Genomic DNA, 23,690 nt, shown 5'->3' on the forward strand with positions numbered 1-23,690 from the left:
ACTCTGAGAAGGGATCCATAGACTTCAGAAAACTGTCACGACACAAAAAAAGATCGAGAATTCTTTCCCAAATGCAACTGATTTCATTAATGTTTTGTGTTTCTTCGTCTTCAGCGACAAGGATTCTTCTGGACACTAAGTTGTCCTCTAAATGACCACTCTGGCTCTCAAATGTGCACCACAGAAAGGGTGACTTGAAGAGCCCCGGGGATAGTTCACATCTTAGCTTCTCCCAGGTACAATCTGAACCTCGATTTCTGAGAGTGGCAATCACAGCACCTTATTCCCCTATTTTGTTCAGGTCTCCCTAGAGTTCAGGAGTCACCTGCCCCAGAAGTGAACAGCTACCCCACCCCTTAATCCCACCACCCTCCTCGCCTTCCATCCCCGTCCCAGGTGAGCACAGAGCAGCCGTTCCTCCCCGGGTCCTCCCAGTCCGCACCACTGCAAACTGCAGAAAGAAGTGAGCACTGGGATGAGGATGCGGGAGCCCAAGGATGGGGGCGGGGAGGAAGGTAGGCGGGCCCAGGCCTGCGCGCGCCGCCGCCGCCGCCGCGTCACCAGCGTGCCGCACGTGTCCGTGTTTACGTCCCTCGTGGAGCCGGACGACGTCAGCAGCAGAATGGTAACATTGTTGCGGTGATGGTGCTGAGGCGGAGAGTTTAGAGAGACGCCTCCGGCTCTAGCTAGGGTGGGAGGGGGCTGGCCTTGGCGATCGAGGCTGACAGAGCGATCCGACCCGACTGATCCTCGGACTGCATTCGCTTACAGCCTTTCTCCCCTGCTTGTGAGGCGTCGGGACGTACGTGGGGGCCTCGGTCCCTCTGACGGGAAAGGAGCAGCGAGAAGCAGAGCGGGGGGCGGCGGCGGCGGCCGGAGAGGAGCGAGTTGCCGCAGCGCTGGCGCTTGTAAACAGATCCCATCACACGTGACCATGTGAACTACCTGCTCGGGCGACGTGTATTGTCTTTCCCGGCGGCCGGAGCCGAGCAACCGCCGCCGCCGCCTCGCGCGCCACAAAGAGCACGGCCGACCCCGGGGCCTCGAGCGCCTGTGCGCGAGACCGAGCGCAAGCGCGAGCCGGTCTCGCTCCTCCAGTCCTCCTCCCGCTCGAAGATGGCTGATGGTGGCCGGTGAGAGGGGCGGCCGGGGCCGGTGAGTTTTTCGGAGCAGGGCGGGGGAGGGGAGAAGGGAGCAGCCGGGGGCTCCGGCTCCGCCGCGCCGAGGGGGAGACCCAGCCATGTCGTTCGCGCTGGAGGAGACGCTGGAGTCGGACTGGGTGGCCGTTCGGCCGCACGTCTTCGAGGAGCGGGAGAAGCACAAGTTCGTCTTCATCGTGGCCTGGAACGAGATCGAGGGCAAGTTTGCCATAACCTGTCACAATCGCACGGCCCAGAGGCAGAGGAGCGGCTCCCGGGAGCCGGCGGCCGCCTTAGGGGCCACCGAGGCCGGGCCCCCGCCGGACAGCCCGGGCCCCCGGAGCGCCGGCAACAGCCCGGTCTCGCGAGGCCGTGGGGAGCCGGCCGCCGGCCGGAGGAGCCCCAGCCTGCGCCGGAGCCCGGCCTGGGCGGAGGGCGGCGCGGCGCGGAGCGCGCACCCGCGGGGGGACGCCTCGCTCCGAGGGCCCGCGGCCAAAGCGGGGGACCCGGCGCGGGCCCAGGCCAGCCCGGGCAGGAAAGCTCCGGGGAAGCGGGAGCCGGTCCCGGCGGAAGCGGCCGGCCCGTCGTCGGTGCGGGTGGTGAGCACGGCCGGCGCGGCCGCTGAAGAGATCGAGGTGCTGGAGCTGGTGAAGGAGGACGAGGCGGCGCCGACGCTCCTGGAGCTGCCCGAGGCGCCCGAGCCGCCCGCCGAGCTGGACTCGCCCCCCGAGGAGTGCAGCTGGGCCGGGCTCTTTTCCTTCCAGGACCTGCGCGCAGTGCACCAGCAGCTGTGCTCCGTGAACTCGCAGCTGGAGCCCTGCCTGCCCCTTTTCCCCGAAGAGCCCTCGGGCATGTGGACCGTGCTGTTTGGGGGAGCCCCGGAGATGTCCGAGCAGGAGGTGGACAGCCTCTGCTACCAGCTCCAGGTCTACCTGGGCCACGCTCTGGACACCTGCGGCTGGAAAATCCTCTCCCAGGTTCTTTTCACCGAGACGGACGACCCGGAGGAGTATTACGAGAGCCTCAGCGAGCTGCGGCAGAAGGGCTACGAGGAGGTGCTGCAGCGGGCCCGGAGGCGCATCCAGGAGGTGAGACCGAGCCCTGGGCGAGAGAGGGGACTTGGGAACCGGCCCGCCCCTCACTTTGTTGCCTAAAGCCTGAAAGATTGGAGTGTTACATATGTGTGTCTAAGGGGGAAGGTGGATCTGAAAGGAAAGTTTAAGAAGTTTTTGTCTGAATACCTATAAATAAGAACTGACGTTTATGTAGGAGTTTACAAAATGCTTCTTATAAATGATCTCATTTTCTTCTCCCAGTGACCCTTTTAGGTGGGTGCTGTTGATACTCCCCCATTTTAGGGATGAGGAAACTGAGGCTTCCAGAGATTTAACGGCTTGCTCAGGGTCAGACACTCAGTGTTTGGGGGTGGGGGGTGGGAGGGGGTGGAGCTTAGAGCCCAGATCTGTCTTCACTGAGCCTTGATACCTTACAGAATTCTGGTCCCAGTGTTGAAGCCACGAAGGTCCTCAATGGCTGGCTTTGGAGTCAGAGGGACTGAGTTTTTGACTTATGGCAAGTCACTTAACTTCTCTGGGCCTCCGTTTCCTTATTGGTAAAATGATATCGAAGTTGCTTTCCACCTCTCAACTCTGTCATCCTAAAGGTTTGCCAATCTATAAAACCTGGTTCTCCTGGCTTTTTGAAGCGACTTCCCTAAGTCATTGGTTTACTTGACAATTTCTGTATAATCGGGATCCTTTAATATGTTGTGTTAAAGTACTGGTCTGGAAGTCAAGGGACTTAGGTTCTAGTCCCACTTCTGACACTTTCTAGCTGTGTAACCTACCTAGTTCAACTCATTTAATCAGTTAATCAGTAGTTAAGCATCTACCTTTGAGGAGGTCCTGTGCCATCCCTAGCAATACAAATGCAAAAAATGAGACACTCCTCTAGGAGGTTACCTCTCTTGAGGAGGGCACAATATGTTCAAGTTTCAGTTAATGATTATGTAAGTACATATACACAAAAAATAAATATGCAGTGGTAAGGAGAGGTTCATTAACTGGAAGAGTTGGTGTCTTAAAGGATCTGGTACTAGGGCTGAGCCATGAAGGGAGCTAGGAGATTCTGTAGGTAGAGCATTCATGGCCTGGGAGGCAGACTTTTTAAAGGCACACAGGTGGGAGATGGGCATTGACCTCCCTTGCCTCAGTGAATCTCATTTAGGCCGTTGTGCTAAAACAATCTCCAAAGAGTTTAGATTGTACCACAGGTGATGGTACAGAGGGCTGGCCTTGGTGGTTGAGGCTGTGACAGATCTATCAGACCCTGTAGAATACAATCTGTATTTCTGACTTTATCCACTAGTAATTTCCTGATATCAGGACTTCTTTCCACCCTTATGACTATAAGGGTGTTCTACAAGGTTGACCACACCACGTATCCATTTTCATTTTTTATCAATTGTGTATTAGTTTAGGTAAACGTCTACATATCATACCAGATAATTTGACTATATGTAAAAGAAGCAATGGATGATATTTAATACATTTATTATGTATTTAAAAGGTTTTACAAACCTCAGGAACTTTAATCTTTTTTAGAGGTTGGTTGGGACTCAAATTTCAACCATTCTCTTTCAGGTTGTTGAGCTCTTCAGTTTTGAAGAGATAATAGGTCACTAAGAAAGGACAGTGTATTCAAATTTAGTGTAGACTTTTTTTAAGTTTGGGAATTTTGGTCTAGATTTTTGAAATATTTTGTGCCATACTAATAGTAAATGTTAGAAATAAATGGGGAGAAAGTCTTAATGAACGTATGTTCTAGACTGTAGGGTATGAAAGTAATTTAACATCTAGCTCTTTTGTGAGCTTACACATCAAATAGAACTTTGAATTAAACGATTTTAAATTATGAATTCATCGTTTCTTCTAATGAAAAGTTAAGGTAAATGCTCAAAAGAATTTGTACCCTTTAAATCTTTGAAGTTTACCCAAATTCATTTTAGCATTAGTACCATACAGCTTGAATAAAAAAATAACACCTTTGAATTTTATTGTGCTTTGCTCTTCCTAGAGATTACTTTATTTGATTATTATAGATATACTACCTAATCTTTATATTAAGTCAGATGAGACTCATCTCTGCATAATGTACTTTTAAAATCTTTGTTAGAGTTAAAAAATCTTTAGAAAATTTTCTCATTCATCTTTGTGTTTACAACATTGCTTAGGTCTGAGTGGAGCAGTTCCACAAAACTGCTTGCATCTACCTCTATTATTATAGGTGAGTCAGAATTATAAGGCACTCTTTTTTTGGTAGCTGAATCCCTTTGGATTGGGTCTAAAACAGACAGGCAATATGCTGAATTTTGTGCTGGATCACAGGCAGGCCCAGTTTGTTTATGGTGAGACTCAATGCCTTCATTTTTTTGTTATCCTCTTGCTATTTGGTCTCTTTCTCTGCCTTTTTTTTTTTGATTAGTGTTGATGTGGTAGTTGTACCTACAAGTTTGGGATGTTGTTTTTTTAATGCCATAGGACTGACATAACTTGTTTTTCCTTTAACTCACATCAATATTTTACCAACTACTTTTTTCCTAATATTTGTCTTAATAATATTTAATTTCTATTTAAATGATGTAGCTTGGCTATATAAGCTGTTAATGTTCCTTAAGACAAATGAGAATGTTAAATTTTTGTAGGAAATAAATTTGGGTCAGAAATGAAGGTTGTCCTACATAGATGGGGACAGTTGAAAAATGTAAGTATGGGTTTACTTTAGTTCTTTGAAGGAAAGGTGAAATCCAAAAATAAAGTCAGTGCATTTTCAGAATGGGATTTGTATGCTGACTCAAATTTTATCTATTTATTTTTCTTTATGAAGATATCTAGTTTTTTATGTTTTGAGATCCTTTCAGGGTTTTTGATGCTGTGTAAAACAAAGTCTAAGTAATAGGAAGTATAAATTTATAAATTTGCTGGACATTAATTATATAAGTAATACTTTTAAAAATTGTTTAATATTTAATGGCAAAACACATAGTTAGCTGTTTCATTATTAGTTTTAACTGAAAATGTTCAACTGCCAGAGAAGTCATGCAGTCTTTCAATTCTTTGAGCCCATAATAGCTTGTTTCAGTGGAACCTTTTATTCTCAATCTTCTATTTGATTCACATTTGATGAATTTACTCTTGGTTTTAAAACCAAGCGTGGTAAATCAAATATTGTCCTTAGATATGTACCAGGTAAACAAAGGTACAAATGTAGTTATTAGCTATGGTTTTCCTTCCTTCCTTCCTTCCTTCCTTCCTTCCTTCCTTCCTTCCTTCCTTCCTTCCTTCCTTCCTTCCTTCCTTCCTTCCCTCCCTCCCTCCCTCCTTCCCTGTTAGGTCATAGGATCACAGATCTAGAACTGGAAAGGAACTTCAGAGGCCATCTTAACCGAACCCCCTCATTTTATAGATGAGGAAACTAAGGTCCAGGAAGGTTAAGTGTGGCCTATGGCCACACCAGGTAGTAATTATCACTGGAAATTTGGACCCAACGTCTTTAGACTCTAGAGCCAGTGCTCTTCCCACTGTACCACTATAATTTTAATCAAGCTTAATTATCCTTGAGGCAGTGTGAGAACTGCTAGAGAGTTGGCTTGGAAACCAGGAGTGACTACCTGGGTTCAAGTTCCACCTCTGCCCTTATTGGCTGGCTGTGTGACACCTGGGAAAATAACAACCTACTTTGTGCTGAAATTCTGAGACTAAATTGCAGAGATAAGCCAGCCTAGATTGGTGGAGTAAGGTTCCTCATTCCTATACCACTAAAATCACAGATCCATTCCCTATTCCTATTCTGAATGAGTAGTAAGAACTCACAATTTTATAGCACTTTTAAGGTTTACAAAGTGCTCTTCTCACACCTTTGAGTTGTATTAGTGTAAGTGTTCTTATCTCCATTTTATAGATAAGGAAACCACAGTTCCCCAAAAGGTGCTATCACTTGTAAAAGGTTACTCAACTACTACAAAGTATCTTAGACTGGGACTAGAACCCGAGTCTGATTCTCAAGTTCAGTGCTATTTCCACTTCAAAGAGTTGTCCCTCATTTAGGTATTTTCTGGTCTTTGTCCTTGCAGTGTTCAATTTTCCCATCCATTTAAGTATTGTTGTTTGGAGACCACACCTATTATTGTTTAAAATGTTCAGTAAAATAGTTGAAGTTTTTAAAATAGAATAGTCTGTACAACTAAATTGTAAACTCAAGACCAGTGGTCTTTCCATTGTTTTGTAACCCTTTTCTCTGTAAGTTTTCTGAATAGGACAAGACAATCCTGTGAGTACTTTGATATTAATAAATTAAGTAGCTATTAAGTTATAAATACTTTAAAATATTTTTTGCACCATTCTAGAAATGGTATGAGCATTTTCTCTTTATGCAGAACTATTCAGTGGAAACTTGAGAATCCTTTTGTAATATGAATAATCACTTCGGAGTCAGGAGACTATGACTTCCACCATTGGTTGTACCGGTAATTAATTTTGTGACCATAACCTCCTCGTGTCCTCATATGTAAGATATGAGGTATTCTGTACCTCAGCAGGTAGCTGCTGCAGTTAACAGAACAGTGAGCCTAGAGCCAGGAAGACCTGAGTTCTAATCCCACCCCATTCGCTTCCTAGCCATATCACTTAATCTTTGTTGGCCTTAGTTTCCTCAAATATAAATAATAACATCTACCTTCCAGAGTTGATCTGAAAGACTAAATGGGACAATATTTGACTTTTTAAAAAAAATTTTTAGGCAGTTGGGCTTAAGTGACTTGCCCAAGGTCACACAGCTAGTAAGTGTCAGGTGTTTGGTCTGAGGCTGGATTTGAAGTCAGGTCCTCCTGACTTTAGGGCCGGTGCTCTATCCACTGCGCCACCTAGATGCCCCAAATGGAAGAATATTTGTTTGCACTTAGTGCAATGTCTGGCACATAGTAGCTGCTTCATAAAATGCTTGTTCCCCTTCCTTCGTCCCCAGTACATTGTTAGCTTCCGGGGGAGGGGGGGAAGGGGAGGCTTTTTGTATCCCCGGTGCCTCAAATGTATACTTAGGAGGTTTGCTCAATTTATGTATTTGACTTAATAAAACAATTGTTATATTCTATTTTGAGTTTATAAAATTCAGATGGAAAGAAACTTCAGCTTCACTGCTCCAAAGAATGATGTTGTAGTAGAGTGTAAAGAGCATCAAATTTAGAATCAATGTACCTGGCACTGCTTCCAGTTAGTTACCTTTGGTGAACTTAGTGATTGGTGAAGTCACTTAACTTCTCTGGACCTCATTTCTTCCATCAAGGGTTGGGCTAGATGATCTGATAAACCTCTCTTCCAACTCTAAATCTATGATTCTATGCCTTGGTAGCAATTAACAAGGTATAACCAATTGAGAATAATAGGTTTTATATTAGTTGATTAATTTGTAATATCTTCCAGTAATTAAATTGCATTTAAACTAAGAATGGGCATTATAGGGAAAGCCTTGAATCCTGTCTGAGGGTTTTTTCCAAATGGAAATGCTTATGTACCATGCTAGATGTTGAATAAATATTTGAAAAAAAATGGTACCTAAAATCAATTATTAAAACACTTAATTGAAACTGATGTTTTGGGCATGGACTGTGGGGACTTTTAAAGTCACACAGTGTGTTAGTGACAGAACCTGGATTGAGAAACCCAGGTCTTTTGACTCTAAAAACCAATGCTGTTTGTACTATACAGAAGTGTTTTCCTCTGGCTTGGTAACTAATTAAAATAATCATTTGTGTACAAAACCACTTCTCCAGTCTTACATCTATTTAACACATTTGAGGTTGTTATTCAAATAACTGAAAAGAAAATGAATAAATGCTATGTTAACTTTTTGGTAAAACTCAAAAATTGAAATGCCTGATTAGAGCAAAAGGTGAAGCAAGAGAGTTAAGACTTTTGTCCTCTGGTCCTGAGTACTACACAAAGATGGGGTAAAATAGGAAGGGAGCCAGGCTGCTGTGTACCAGATACTGCCTACTCTGTGCTAGGCGATGTGCTAAACGCTTCACCAATATTATCTTATTTGACTAGGGCATGTTTCTTTATTGTTGGAACAAAGAAGCCTAAATTTCATTTTGGATTTATCATTAGAGGATAGATTTTCTCTAATGATTGTGTTCAGAATTGATTTAGCCTCTTACTCTTACTGTTACTGCGTACAACGTTCTCCTGGCTCTGCTGGCTTTACTCAACATCAGTCCATACAAGTCTTTCCATTACATTCATATACCACAACTTGTTCAGCCATTCCCCAGTTGATGGGCATCCTCTCAATTTCCAATTCTTGGCCACCACAGAAAGAGCTGCTGTAAATATTTTTGTACCTGTGGGTCCTTTTCCCATTTTTATGATCTCTTTGGGATATAGGCCTAGAAGTGGTATTGCTGGGTCAAAGGGAATGTACATTTTTATTGCCCTTTGGGCATAGTTTACTTAGAATTTTTGGCTACTGAAGTTCTTCAAACACCTTTTTTTCTTTTTTCCTTTTTTACCTTTCTTTCCAGGTCATTCTCTGGTGTCTTTATTGTCTTCCTTACAATTCTAGTAACTTTTGCTGTTTGTTTGTCTTTTTAAGAATGAGAATCAGCACACCTTTGTCTAGTATACCCCTTGACAGCTTGAAAGGTGTTAATAAGAGTCCTTTTCCTGGGCAATATAGGTCACAAGTGATTGATTGTGTTTTGTTTTTGTTTTGTTTTGTTTTTAACTTTAAATAACGGTTGCCTCCTATCAGAGATCATTGGAATTACTGGAAGGCTAATTTGAATCCCTGCCTATCTAATTGGGGCATAAAACTGTATCAGAATCCAAGTTTCTTTCTTATAGGAATTATTAAAATGAAAATTTCCTATTGTTCCTTGGTGGAAAAAACAAACTTTATACTCACTTTTCAGTATTTTACAATATTTAGTATTTCTGTGAATTATTAAACTTGTCATTGCTTGAAACATTTTGTTTCTTAGGGCACATGATTGGCAAAGCTAAGTGAGTTGATCTGAAAGTTGTAAAAGTGTATTAAAATTATCGTTTTAAAATATTCCAACTCATTTTAGAGAAGCAATCAGAACTGGTGTGTGTTCTAATCATCTGGAAATCTGATACTTTTTTTCTGTCTTGTTTATTTCATCATTCTGATGCTACCCTTTCTCCCTTATTAGCTACTAATACCAAATTCTCTTTTTCTACTCACTTATCTCTCTATTTCAGATACTTTGCCAAAAGCTTATTTATCACTGGTTAGCCTTTCCTTTCCATGGCTTGAAGGAGAAAAAATAAGAAATTATCTATCTCTCTATCTGCCTCTTCCCCTTTCTTCCCTTATGTATGGGGATACTATAGACTGGGGCATCTGTAGTTGCTCTGTTAAAAAAAAGTTTGAGAAGCAACTAGTATAGGGAATAAGAAAGAAGAGAACATTGAAAAGGAGGGGAAAGCCTGGTTTTAAAGTAGCAATATTATTTAAGTTTGAAAACTCCTTGAGAACAAATAGCCTTTATATAAACAAGCAATTATAGAGAAATCTTTTTAGAAGAGCACTCATTTTTGAACAGTTTTTTAAAACTTCAGTAGCAGTGGCATGTGTATTTCTTAACCATATTCTACTGCATATTTTGAACTCACTGGTTGTAGCCAAAATTTAAACTAAGGTCTTTTAATTTCTTTTTGTGGGGATTAGGTTCTATGGTTGCATTTCTCATTTATTTATATTTTCCAGTTTTCCTGCATCTAAGAGACTGATTTCACAGTCTGTGATGGCTTCTGCTGTTTTTATTCAGTGGCAAACACGCGTTTAAGGCAAAATATGGCTGGGACATATGTACCGTTTGCTTCAGTCCCATGGATTTAGGAACCTAAAAAGAAAAGGTAATTTTAGAGCTTGAAAAGAGAGATTTTCAGTATCATCCATCCAACTCTCATCCTATAGATAAGGAAACCATGAATCAGGGAAGTAAAATTTAGACTTGCTGAAGGTCATACAGTGAATTAGTAGCAAAGCCAATACCTAGAACCTGGATTTTCTTATTCCTGGTCCATACTGTATAATTTACTCCTTGGAGCCTAGCTATCAGCTGTTTCAAGCCAGTGTCTGAAGGGACTGGAAAAGATAGTCAGCTCCATATTTGTGTATTTGGTGAATTTAGGGGTGAGAATTGGAGACAGTTTGTTACCTGTAATGGCTTGAAATTTATTCTCTCAATCACTGTTTGGGGGATTTGATTATATGTACAATTATGGCTTTCCTCTTTAAAATCTGGATAAAATCATTAAGGAGAATTCCTTGTGTTGGGGTTTTTTGGTGACTTTTGTTTAAAATTGGATAGCCTATTTTCACTTGGGCCAAAATGGCAGAGAACGATTGTGTAAATTAATTTTAAAAAATAATTTCTAACTTTGGCATCTGTGCTTGTGGCAAGGAGGGGTTGGAGATAAAATAACATATTGGAATAACTTGTCATTAAGTTGTTTGTTTAGGGTCATATTAAAATTAGTTCATATTAAGTAGTTTTGTGTAGTAGAAAGAAACATTAACAGTAAGATACTGTCTGTCTTTATATTCTGACTTTGCTATTTGGTATCTATGTGAATGACCTTGGGCTTTTTCAGGGCTTTAGTTTCCTCAGGTCCTTCCTTGCTCTAAATCATATGAATCTAGTTATTGTAATTCCTAAATTATGTGTTTTATGACTATTCCCCTAGCACACATCAATATTATGGAGAAACAACCTAGAGTTTTTTGAATGTGAGATTAAAAGTAGTCTGTGATACAGAACTGTTAGTTATTCCTGATCAGCCTCTCAAGTACTGTTTGTAGCTTCTTTCATACCCCTGACATTCTAGTCCAGGAAAAGTCAGAAACCCCTTGTTTCCCACAGCTACTTTCAGACACACCTGTTACTGCTATCACCCTTGCTGCACCCAACCCTTCAGTCTTTCCACCTTTGAGTTTCAGTCTCCTTAAATCAGCCCTTCTAATTGCTTACTGGATCCCTTTGTCTTCTTTTTTTAGGTGTTGGGTACCTGACTTTGTCATCTTCACCTCAGACTTATTCTTTATTTTTATTATAACTTGACATCCCCTCTAACAAACTAGCTCAACATTCCATACACAACTTCCATTATTTACATCTTCACTATACTCCATCATCTGTAACTGTGTTGCCTCCATGATCTCCTTGGAAGGCATGCTGGATAGCATGCTGAACATGAGTCAGGAAGATCTGACTTCAAACTCATTCAGCCTCAGACACTTAGTATCTCTGTGACCCACAGTAAGTCATTTACCCTCTGTCTGCCTTAGTTTCCTTACTGTAAAATGGAGATAATAATAGCCTCTACCTCCCAGGGGTTATTATAAGGATACAATGAGAAAATACTTGTAAAGCACTTAAAAACCTTAAGGTGCTATATAAATAAATGCTAGCTAGGTTGATGATGACGAGATCTGAAACTCTTTATTAATCCTTAGAGGCATTCCCTTAGTGTGGATATGGTTGTTGTCCTTTGTTCTAGAAGAGGACCAAAATAACATGACTATGTTGGGATCAAGGTACATTGTGTCCATCTGTGGCTGATCAGACCAATATGAGTCCAGAAGCTCTACCACAGGACAGGCACAAATCGTCCATATGAACAGTTAGAGTAGAGATGGCTCTAAATTTGCAAATCTCACGTTTCTTTTGATCTACTATAATTCCACTTTGCTCTGAGAGCACAGCACATTCTTTGTTGTGGGCACACCATGTTAGTTGGTCCTGTGCCAGTGTCTCCTGTGTTTCACAGCTGATCCTAAATTCTTCAGAGAGACCTTGAAAGTGTCCTTGTATAACTTCCTCTGATCTCCACGTGAGCATTTACCTTCTTTGAATTCTCTATAAAATAGTCTTTTAGGCAAACATATGTTTGGCATTCTAACAAGTTGGCCATCCCATTGGAGTTGTGCTCTCAGTTGTGCAGTAGATAGAGTTTGAATGCATAGCATTCAGTTTGAGAAAGGACCTTAGTGTCTGGTACCTTATTTTAATGGATATGAGCCTAGATATGAAGTTAGAAAGTCTAAAATTAAAATTCCACCTCTGATACTTAGTAGATTTCTGACCATCACTGAACCTTTCTGAGCCTCAGTTTCCCCATCTGTAAAATAAGGATAACTGTAATACTTGTGTTACTTAACTCATAGGGTTATTATGAGACCTAGTTGAGATAATGCATGCAAAATGTTTTACAAACGTTAAAGTGTTATGTAATCTATCCATTTGTGCCTCTGCCTCATTTCTTTTGAACTTTTAAATTGATGTTAGCAGATACAGAGCTGGACTCTGCAAAAAGAGTTCAGAAAGCTGCATAATTTGTGCAAAAAAAATTGAAATCATGAATTGCCATAGAGTAATACCTGTGCATGACTACAGTTGGTATTTTGTGTATATTCTAATTTTTTTTACATTTTTCCTAATGTGACATTTAAAAAGTTTAAGAGATATAGTTTCTGGGTAATGGTTAGTGACAACTCTTGAATGCCAAAGACCTCTCATGGCAGTGGGCTCACAGTTTATATGCCCTTGGAAGAGTAGGTGTTCCTGAGGGTGGCAATCAACTCAGATTGGTTAACATAGTAATGAGAGAGAATGAATATTGCCGGGAGGGGCTGGAGGAATGTAACTTTGATTATGTCATTTACTTCTAAAATTGCCCAGTCTTAGAAAATCTAATCAAAGAATTTATACCCACCAACTGGTTCTATCAGGGTCCAGTCCCTTTGTTCAGGGCTTATGGATCACATGCATGCTGGTGTCCTGCCTCAGCTCTTTTGGTTCCTCATGTCTTTGGCTGTCTTTGCACAGCTCTGCCTCACATAAATCTAATTGAGTTGCAAGTCATGACATCACCTTTCTGATGTCATTGGTCGTCTTCGAGAAGAAGGACAAAACAACAACAAAACAATCTCTGGTTCAGTACATAGCAGCACGCAGCATCACCATACTACAGTCTTGGTGAGCAAATCCTTGGTTTTTGATTTTCCATGGAAAGGGGAGAAAGATTGGGGAGGGCAGAGAGAGCTTTGTTTAAAGCTAGTGAGTGGATTAGTTTATACAATTCTGCCAGAGCTTGTGGCTCATGCTAAGTAAGGTTGTTAGGGATTAAAACTAATCTGCAGTTCTTTTGTTGGGTTGTTTACCTTGTTATTAAACCAGTTATGTCAAATTCAAATAGAAACAGGCTTCATCTTTTTTTTAAATCCCTCAAATTAACATTATCTATGTTGTATTAAATAAATATTTCTCAATTACATTTTAATTGGTTGGGGCAACACTCTGGGAGTTTTGCAGGCCACATGAGCCATCCAGCCACAGATTTGTTACCTCTTAGATCATAGAGACAACTGAAATGGTTTGGTTTTTATCTCTTACAGCATTCCTAGTTTAAAGGGATTTGAAAGATTTTGTGAGGTTTAGAGAAAGTATCTAGTTCTCCATCTTGTTGGTCATGCCACACTTCTTGCTCAGTGAGCTTTCAGTGGCTCCCTATTGCTTCTAGGTTCAGATGTAAATGAAGTCCTCTAATATTTAAGGCTCTTCATAACCTAGCCCCTTAATGCCTTTCTAGTCTTCTTACATTTTACTCTCCAACCATGTGCTCCATGATCTAGCTACAATAGTCTACTGATAGTTTCTCAAATACATCTTTTGCACTGCCCTTCTGTCAGGCCTGGAATGCTTTGACCCCTCATCTCTACCTCTTATTTTTCTTGGCTTCCTTCAAGACTCAATTCAAATTCCAGCTTCTATAAACTTTTAACAGCTGCTAATGCCTTCCTCTTTCAAATTACTTTGATCTACTCTGTATATGTGTGTGTGTGTGCACGCATGCACGTGTGTGTATATATACACACACACGTGCGCGTGCACACACACATATATATCTAGTTACTTGCGTGTCATCTTCCCCATTAGAATATATGTCTCTTGAGGGCAGATTGTTGTTTTTTTCTTTTGATTTTCCTTTCTTTGCATCCCCATTGCTTAGTACTGTTTCTAACACATAGTAAGCTCCTAATAAATAGTTATTTACTTATTGCTTTAAACTGTTAGTGTTTAAAGAAAACTTCCATTTGTGTCAAATAAAGAAGAAAATGAGAGAGAAAATATTTTGAAATCTATGTTTTTCAACATTCAGCAAATACTATTAATCCCTCCCTACCATCTGTAGGGCACTTGTTTTAAGCACTGTAGGAAGTATACAGATGATACGGAGTTTACAGATGATTCAAATTTATGGGTGATAAAGTATACACATATATATAAAATTCAACTTTTAAAATAAGTGCATAAAAATATAGGGTCTGGTGAGGTCTGATGTGAGATAGATTACTTCTTTCTTGGGAAAGTTAAGAAAAAAAAGTTTCATGGAATAGGTGGTATTTTGTGCTAATTTGGGAGGGATGAAAGTAAATTGCCAGCAGTCTTACGTGTCAGAGGAAAACATTGAGCAAAGGTAGGAAGTCAGGAAAGCAGAAGACTTTGTTGCAGGGATGATTATTTCCAGTTGGCAACAGCATAGTGTACATGAATTGAAATGTAGTAGGAAATAGTATATGAGATATAAGGTAGAATGGGGCCAGATTTTGGAAATCTTTGAATGCCATACTGTGGAGCTTGGTAGACAGTAGGAGTCAGTGAAAGTCTGAGCAGTTAAGTAATATGGGTAGATATATACATTAGGAAGATTGATCTGGAACTGCTCTATGTGGGTTGGGTTTAGAAGAGATGTGATGTAAGGTGAGAAAAACCAGTTAGACTATAGTTTTCAGAGATTACTCTGAGATTATGAACCAGCATGGGTTTACTGGTAATGCCATTGACTGAGATAGGGTAATGGGGGCAAGATGAATGATTTTGTTTTGGACATAGATGAATTACTAGTGCTGCTGATAGGAAGGATCAAAGATTTAAAGTTGGAAGGAACCTTGAGATCAGTGGGATACATGGGTAGAATGCTCAAAAGGGGATTCGAAAAGTGAGTCTGGATCCTGGAGCTAGAAATCGGGGCCAGAGATAGAGTTTTGTGGCATTCAGCATTAGAACCAGTAGGAGGAATGATATCAAGATGATTATTTGAAGCCCATGGGTAGGGGACAGAGTTGCTGAAAGAGAGAAGCCTGAAGACATAGCCTTGGGAGTAGGAAGGTGCAAAATGAGCCCTAGGGTGCAGTTAGAGTGACAGGAAGAACCTAGATAGTGCGTGGTTCTGGAATCCAAAGAGTCAAGTATTAAAATTAATATTAAAAGGGAGATTGTAGGGCATTGTCATGGATACAGAAGGACCAAAAAAGATGAGAACTCAGTAAAATACAGTTTAATTTGGCAATTAGGACATTGTTATTGACCTGTGAGAGAGAAAGAGAGTAGGAATGAAATCCAGTTTGCAAGAATTTGGGGAGCTTGTTAGTGGTAAGGCTTTTTGTTGAGTCGTTTGAGTCTATCCAGCTCTTCATGACTCCATTTGGAATTTTCTTGGCAGAGATACTGGAGTGGTTTGCCATTTTCTTCTCTAGCTTGTTTTATAGATGAGGAAACTGAGGCAAGCAGGGTTCAGTGACTTGCCCAGGGTCATGTTAACAGTCTGAGGCCAGATTTGAACTCAGGTCCTCTAAGTCCAGCACTCTATCCACTGTGCCATCCAGCTGCCCTAAATTGCCAGTTAACAACTAAAATCACAAGATCTTAATAGTTTAGAAATGTCAAAGATAAAGGTTTATAGCTTTTCCTATTAACATTTTATCTATCTTCTCAAGACCACTAATACAAATATGTTTTCCCTTGGAGGTGTACCCCAGGTTCCTTAAATTGGGAAAGCTCAACTGGCCTGGTTGTGTATTTGGTAACTTCTTGAGTGATGCGATCAGTTTAGAAAGGGTGACTGCAGCAGGTTCATCTTTTTTTGGAGGTGGAATATTTAGTTTTCTTAATTAGTACTAGTAAATGTATCAGTTGCTTTTTTAAATTAATTTATTTTTAATTTTCAACAGTCGCTTCCTTACGCTTTCCTACCCCCCTCCCTTCCCACTATGGCCTGCAATCTGATATAGGCTCTACATATACATTCCTATTAAACATATTTTCACATTAATCATGTTGTAAGGAAGAATTAGAGCCAATAGGAGGAACCACAAGAAAGAAGAAAACAGGGGAAGCTAGGTGGCACAGTGGATAAAGAACCCGTCCTGAAGTCAGGAGAACCTGAGTTCAAATCTGGTCTCAGACCAAACACTTGACATGTGCTAGTTGTGTGCCCCTGGGCAAGTCACTTAACCCCAGTTGCCTCACAAAAAAAAAAAAGAATGGAGAAAACAAAACAGGAGGAAAAAAAAGCAAGTAGTATGCTTCCATCTGCATTCAGACTCCATAGTTCTTTCTCTGGATGTGGATAGCATTTTCCATCATGAGACTTTTGGAGATCCTTGCCATTGCTGTGAAGGGTTAAGTCTATCAAAGTTAGTCATCTGCACAATGTGGCTATTACTGTGTACAACATTCTCTTGGTTCTGCTCACTTCACTCAGCACCAGTCCTTACAAGTCTTTCCAGGTTTTTCTGAAGTCAGCCTGTTCATCATTTCTTATAGCACAGTAGTATTCCATTACACTCATACACCACAGCTTGTTCAGCCATTCCCCAGTTGATGGGCATCCCCTCAATCTCCAATTCTTGGCTGCCACAAAAAGAGTTGCTATAAATATTTTTGTACATTTGGGTCCTTTTCCCATTTTTTTGTCATCTCTTTGGGATATAGCCCTAGAAGTGCTATTGCTAGATTAAAGAGGTATGCAAAGGGGCAGCTAGGTGACCCAGTGGATAGAGCACCCGCCCTGAAGTCAGGAGGACCTGAGGTCAAATCCGGCCTCAGACCAAACACTTGACACTTACTAGCTGAGTGACCCTGGGCAAGTCACTTAACCCCAATTGCCTAAAAAAGATTAAAAAAAAAGAGGTATGCACATTTTTATAGCCCTTTGGGCATAGTTCCAAATTGCTCTCCAAAATGGTTGGATCCATTCACAGCTCCACCAACAGTGCATTAGTGTTCCAATTTTCACACATCTCCAACATTTATCATTTTCCTGTTTTGTCGTGTTGTCCAATCTGATAGGTGTGATGTTGCACCTCAGAGTTGTTTTGATTTATCAGTTGCTTTACATTTAATATATAGATGGTTGTATCAGGTTTGAAATTGTTAAATACAGTGACATTATTTTGATACTAAAAAAAATGAATTAGTTTGTTATAAATGTGAATGATAGAGCTTTGTAAAATAATGAGATTGTTTGTGGACATTTCTATTCCAAGCTTTTGCTACAGTTGTTTTTGCCTTTCCAGAAATGTCCTTTCTGTCCTCTATCACTGTCTCAGATCAGACGCCTTGCTTCATGATGACCCACTTTAAATATCACCTCTTGTATAAAAGCCCGTCCCCACTTTTAGCCTTTTGTGAATCTCTTGCCCTCTGTAAAGTCCTTTTAAGTTTACCATTTATATCACATATACTACCATATATGCTATCACTTTAATAAAATCTCTTAGCATATATACTGTCTTATTGTTACATTTTAATGTATATATCTTGTATTTCTAGATTGTTCTGAGAACTCTGAAGGCATGGACTATCTTTTATGCCTTTTTGAGTCCTCATTACAGGGAAGGTTGTTGATTAAATTTTAAATCGGCCTCAGAGCTAGCTTTATCTAAAGATAGTTATTCATCTATCCATATATACACATATATGTACATATATAAAAATGATACTTCATTAATCAATGATCTGATTCAGAGGAAGTAAAATGCAGTAACATTTATCATTTGTAATTTACAAAGAAATCAGGTCTTTAGTATTTTACACTATACATTTTAGAGTAGTTTGTTATATTGCTACTGTGCTTACTAAAAATTGTTGCATTAGCTTAGGTTATCACTAACAGTTGCTGAAAGTAACTGAATTAATCACTGATTGACACATACCAATTTTCATTATGTTCTTACCTTTTATTTTTGGCATTCAAGGCTCCTTTATTGTTTTTCATGATGTATTTTTAAAAAAATTTATTTTAGACTCAAACGCCAGAACACAAATACAGAATAGAAAAAAAAATCATAAAATTAGATATTGGAACTTAAATACAGAGTAAGAAAAGAAAAAGTATGTCATATGCATAGCAGAACATGAGAGGATTCAAAATATGTAACAATAGATCCACTTCAAGAAAGCCTGTATAATAAATACTACACCTTGTGTTGAGAGCTGTCTATCTTTCCTTTGCCTCCTTGTAAGTTTTTTTTTGTTCTCTGCTGTGTACTTTTTACTTTGTTCTTTTTTTTTCTGTCCTCCCCTACAAGGTTACAATTAAGCACGGATACATTTCTCTGTAGCTTTAGATATATGCATGCACGTATACATATATACACATACATGTATACATATATACACATATACTTTCCCAAACAAATTCTACCCCTGATCTTTGTTTTTAAGTTCCTGCATATTTCTTGTTTCCTATCACTCCTAACTCCTCTACTTTACTTCTACCTACTACCTTGCCCTCCTTTTACTTAGCCTACCCCCCTCCAAAGATCCCTTCACTGTCCTAACATTCCCATAAATCTAAACACCCTTCTATAGCCTCTTTTTTTTTTTTGGCTAGGCAGTGGGGTTAAGTGACTTGCCCAGGTCACACAGCTAGGGAGTGTTATGTGTCTGAGGGCAAATTTGAACTCAGGTCCTCCTGAATTCAGGGCCAGTGCTCTATCCATTGCGCCACCTAGCTGCCCCGTCCATAGCCTCTTATAACCTATTCCGTCTCCCTCTCCTGTTCTTAGCTTTTAAAAGAAAAAAGTTCTTAACTGGGTTTTTTTTTTTAATTAATGTTGCTTGCATGTAGCTATTGGAGCTATTGTCAATCTTGTGTCTGTTGAAGGTGGATACTGTATGCTTTGTTGAGGCTTTCATGAATTTCTGGAGTCCTAGGTTTGGACTTAGTTTAAGGGGCTGCTCCTCCAGCTCCAACTAGCCCTCTACTCAAATTGTTTCTGCCAAGCAGAATAGTTATTTTCCATTTGAGCACTTGTTGGAACTCTCTACAAAGGAGTAAATGAGGAAGAGACTTGGAAATGGAAGGTTAGAAGAGAGTCAGTTTTCTGTTTATTGCAGGAGAGTTGGTCAGGGAAAGCTTGACAGGTAAAGAGTTTATTTAATCTGTGAGATTACCCTGTTATTTTACTTGGAACTAAATTTCTAATATATGAGAAAAAAACAAGGCAAGGGAAAAGTTACAGTTGATTCATCTGACCAAAAATCCAGCTAGGGAAAGAAGAGACCTTCCAAATTGTATATAAAGAGAAATTGATTTTTCATTTATGGTGAAATTCTGAATCCTGTTTAAGAAAAGTACCCTATTACCTAAGACCTTTCGAGAGTTGAGTTTTTGAGTTGATGATTATAGGAAAAATCAGCCTCTGTTGCTGTGATACAATAAGAAGTCTCTCAAGGGGTTAGAAGAGGGGGAAGGGAGATGATAAAAAAAAGACAAAAGAAAATTTATGATGCAAAGAAGAGAGATCTGAGGAGAGGCTTTAGGAAATTCTGCCTTCTGTTACATGAATATAAAAAGCAAAATTCTAAAGTTTTAAGTGGACATTCATTTTTTAAAATAAAATAAGTAATTTTACATCATCTTTTCTTCTCAGATCCATCTTTCCTGTGTCTCTGTAACTTCTTACTGTTACTAAAAGTGCTCTAATAGTATCATTTATGTGGTGAACCTCTCGAAGGCATTCTTGTGTATAAACCCTAAGGCTGCTGTCACATCCTTCTTAGCAATCTTAGAGGTCAATTAGTTACATTAATTACTACCTTTAAAAATGTTCCCAACAAGAGTTTTAGCATGATATAATGGCAGCAATACTGGATTTGGAGTCAGAAGACCTTGTTTTGAATCCCAGCTCTGCTCTTTTACTGTGTGGTCTTTTGGATCTCAGTTTCCTAATGTAAAATGAGGAGGACTGAATGATTTCCAAAATCTCTCTTTTCAAATTTATTATTTATTTATTTTTGACATTATTTTCTTTTTAAATTTTGAGTTCCAAATTCTCTCCCTCCCTTCCTCACCTACTGAAAAAGGAAGCAAAATGACAAAGTTCTTAGCTATTTACATGTATCATCTTCCCATATAGGAATGTAAACAGTTTAAGTTTATTGAGTCCCTTATGACTACCCTTTCATGTTTATCTTGCTTCTCTTGAGTCTTGTGTTTGAATGTCAGATGTTCTATTCAGCTCTGGCCTTTTCATCAGGAATACATGAAAGTCCTTTGGTTTTGTTAAGTGTCCATTCCTCCCCACCCCCAAAGGATTATACTCAGTTTTGCTAGGTAGTTTATTCTTGTTGTAATCCTAGTTTCTTTGCTTTCTGGAATATCATGTTTCAAGGCCTCCACATTTTTAACATAGAAGCTGCTAAGTCTTGTGGGATCCTGACTGTAGTTCCATGATATTTGAAGAGTTTCTTTCTGGCTGCTAGCAGTATTTTTTCCTTGACCTGGGAGCTATGGAATTTGGCTGTGATATTTCTGGGAGTTTTCCTTCTCGGATCTCTCTGAGGATCAGTGGATTCTTTCAGTTTTACCCTCTGGATCTAAGATATTGGGGCAGTTTTCCTTAATTTCTTGAAATATGTCAGGCTTTTTTTTTTATCATGGCTTTTAGATAGTCCAATAATTCTCAGATATCTCTCCTGGATCTATTTTCCAGGTCAGTTTTTCCAGTGAGATATTTTATATTTTCTTTTGTTTTATTCATTCTTTTGACTTTTCTTGATGTCTCGTGGAGATATTAGTTTCCACTTGCCCAATTCTGATTTTTAAGGAATTATTTTCTTCAGTGAGCTTTTGTACCTCTTTATTCCTTTTGACCAATTCTGCTTTTTAAGGAGTTCTTCAGCGAATTTTTGTACCTCCTTTTCTGTTTGGCCTATTTTGCTTTTTAAAGAGCTCTTAAGTGAATTTTTGTGCCTCTCTGACCATGTAGGCCAATTATATTTTTTAAGGTGTTCTTTTCTTCATTTTTTTGTGCCTCTTTACCAAGCTGTTAATTCTTTTCATAATTTTCTTGCATCACTCTCATTTCTTTTCCCAGTTTTTCCTCTACCATGCTTATCTCTTTCTTTAACTCTTCCTGGAATTCTTGTTGGGCTTGTGTCCAATTAGTATTTTTCTTTGAGGCATTGCTTGTAGCTGTTTTCTTGTTGTTGTCTTCTTCTGAGATTGTATCTTGATCTTCCCTGCCACCATTGTAACTTTTTGTGGTCAAGTTCTTTTTTTTCCCTCATTTTTCCAGTCTATTTCTTGACTTTGAGTTTCATGTTAAAGTTGAGTCACTGTCCCAAGGATCAAGCTTTTTTTTGCTGCTCTTTTCAGAGTAGTTCTGGGAGGTCTGCCAGTTTTTGCTGCTTTTAAGGTGGAATAATCTGGAGAGAGGTGTGGCTACTGCTCTCTTGATTTGCATTCTGGTCTTTACCCAGGAAGGGCTTCTGCTCCCCTGCAGCATCAAGTGAAAGTACTCCTCTCTGACTTGGAACTGTGACCAGGTTCCCTGCCCCTCTCTTGTGACCAACTTCAAACACTCTTCTCTGCCTTGGAACTGTAACCCCAAACTCCTGTGGTCAATAGAATTGCCAGTGAGCATGAGCTGCACCCAGTGTCAGAAAAGGGTCATCTTTAATCACTTTCTAACCAGTTGTCTTGTTGTGGGCTGAGAGGTTGTGCCCCCTCAAAGACTGAAGTACATGGGTCATCTAGAATAAATTCACAGACTCAAGCATTCTTTAAGCCAAGGTGGCAAAGTTTATTGTTAAGCTTTTCAGAGGGCAAGGATTCTTAAAGGATCCTGCAACCTTAGAGAGGTACAGTTAAAGTTTATATAGGATAAAATAAAATAAAACGTGTGCCAAATATGCTAACTAGGGGATCCAGGGTGGGATTAGGGAGTGGTTAAGGAGTGGTCAGTTCTTAAAAGAGCTTGCACTTCTTGTATCTACTGCAAAGGCGTTTTAGGAAAAGCCCTCAAACGGGACCACATGGAGGTGTGGTTTTAGGCCTGCTGCATCACTAAGTCAACCAGAGTTCAGGGTAACTGAGAGTTGTCCAGTCTGCCACCAATCAGTGTCTTGTTAGACAAGATAGATGTAGGGAGTATACATATGTCTTAAATCTAGAATACAGTTAATGAGGAGGCCAGGATGTAGATAATAAGGCAGGGCGGTAGGATAGTATAGTAGTGGGTAAGAATGTCTTTATGACCCAGCACAAAGCCAGTTTAAACTAATAAATCCTTCAGGTGCTACTTGGAACTGCACCAGGGAGAGAGATAAGGGTCTTGCTGGGGCCCACTCATGAGTGATTGCTAGGCACAGGGTCCTTGGGCTAGGGAGAAACTGTCAGGGACAGTGCTTCTGAGGCTAGGGGGAAATTGGGATCGAAGTACAAGCACCCAAACACAAGCACCCAAGCATAAGCACCCAAGCACCACATCATTCTGACCCTTTTAGTGTCTGTAGGCTGGGAGGTCCTGAAGTTTCTGCTGCTGGCTTCCACCCCAGTGTCATAGACTTCTCCTGACAACTTCTTAAGTTGTTTTAGGCTGGGAAAAAAATGTCTCTCTCTGGCCTTTTGTTGGCTCTGCCACTCCAAAATTTGATTTGAGGAGTTATTTTAAAGTTCTTTGGAGGGGTATATTGAGAGAATTTGGCCTGGTTGCTGCCTTTAATCTGCTATCTTGGCCCTGCCTCCTGATATCCAAATTCTAAGATCTTAAGTGACTACCTAGCCTCTGTTCCAAGAACTACACAGTTCTAGAACCCAGAACCCTACTTTTGGGTAACTAATTGTTAGGAAGTTTCCCTTTATACGTTTATCCCAAATCTCTCTGTAGCTTTTATTCGTTGTTTTTACTTCTTCCTTTTTGGGCCAAATAAAATGAATCTAATTAATCTCCCATATGACATTTCTTCAGATGTTTGAAGACAGTTGACATGCTACTGTTAAGTCTGCCCTTTTGGGCTAAACGTCCACTTTTTCTTTAACTGATTCTCATGAGGACATGGTTTCTAGTCCCTTCTCATTATACCCTATTTAGCCTCTTTGGGCTCCAGTTCATTTTGTTTCCTTTATATATTAACACCTCTCACCCTCACACCCTTAGTAATCCTTCTACAGCTTTAATTCAGGACCCTTCTCTGTCCACCAGTTTAATCCCATTAACTCTGGTTTTTACCTGTTCCCCTTATTTATCTTTCGGTATAACCCTTTCAATAGCCATAAAATATTTGTTATCAGTATATTCATAGAATCTTAGAATTGGAAGGAATCTAATAGTTAACTGCAGCTTAAAATCATCCGGTTATTACTCATAGACCAACTTATTCCTTGACCTTTATTG

General features: G+C 40.2%; 1 protein-coding gene across 3 annotated transcripts in view; it reads left to right on the top strand.

Moving 5' to 3' along the window:
- Positions 1-590: 590 nt before the first annotated feature.
- The window catches only part of JMY (junction mediating and regulatory protein, p53 cofactor), a 107,269-nt gene continuing 84,169 nt past the window's right edge, over positions 591-23,690 (top strand). For all 3 annotated transcript variants that reach the window (XM_020998380.2, XM_020998379.2, XM_020998381.2), the window contains exon 1: positions 591-2,227. In XM_020998380.2, the coding sequence (XP_020854039.1) occupies positions 1,241-2,227 (987 nt within the window). In that variant the 5' untranslated portion in view covers positions 591-1,240. The remainder of the gene's footprint in view (positions 2,228-23,690) is intronic.

This window comes from Phascolarctos cinereus, unplaced genomic scaffold (genome assembly GCF_003287225.1).
Source record: "Phascolarctos cinereus isolate Bilbo 61053 unplaced genomic scaffold, phaCin_HiC Scaffold_4;HRSCAF=312, whole genome shotgun sequence".
Taxonomy (NCBI): Eukaryota; Metazoa; Chordata; class Mammalia; order Diprotodontia; family Phascolarctidae; genus Phascolarctos; species Phascolarctos cinereus.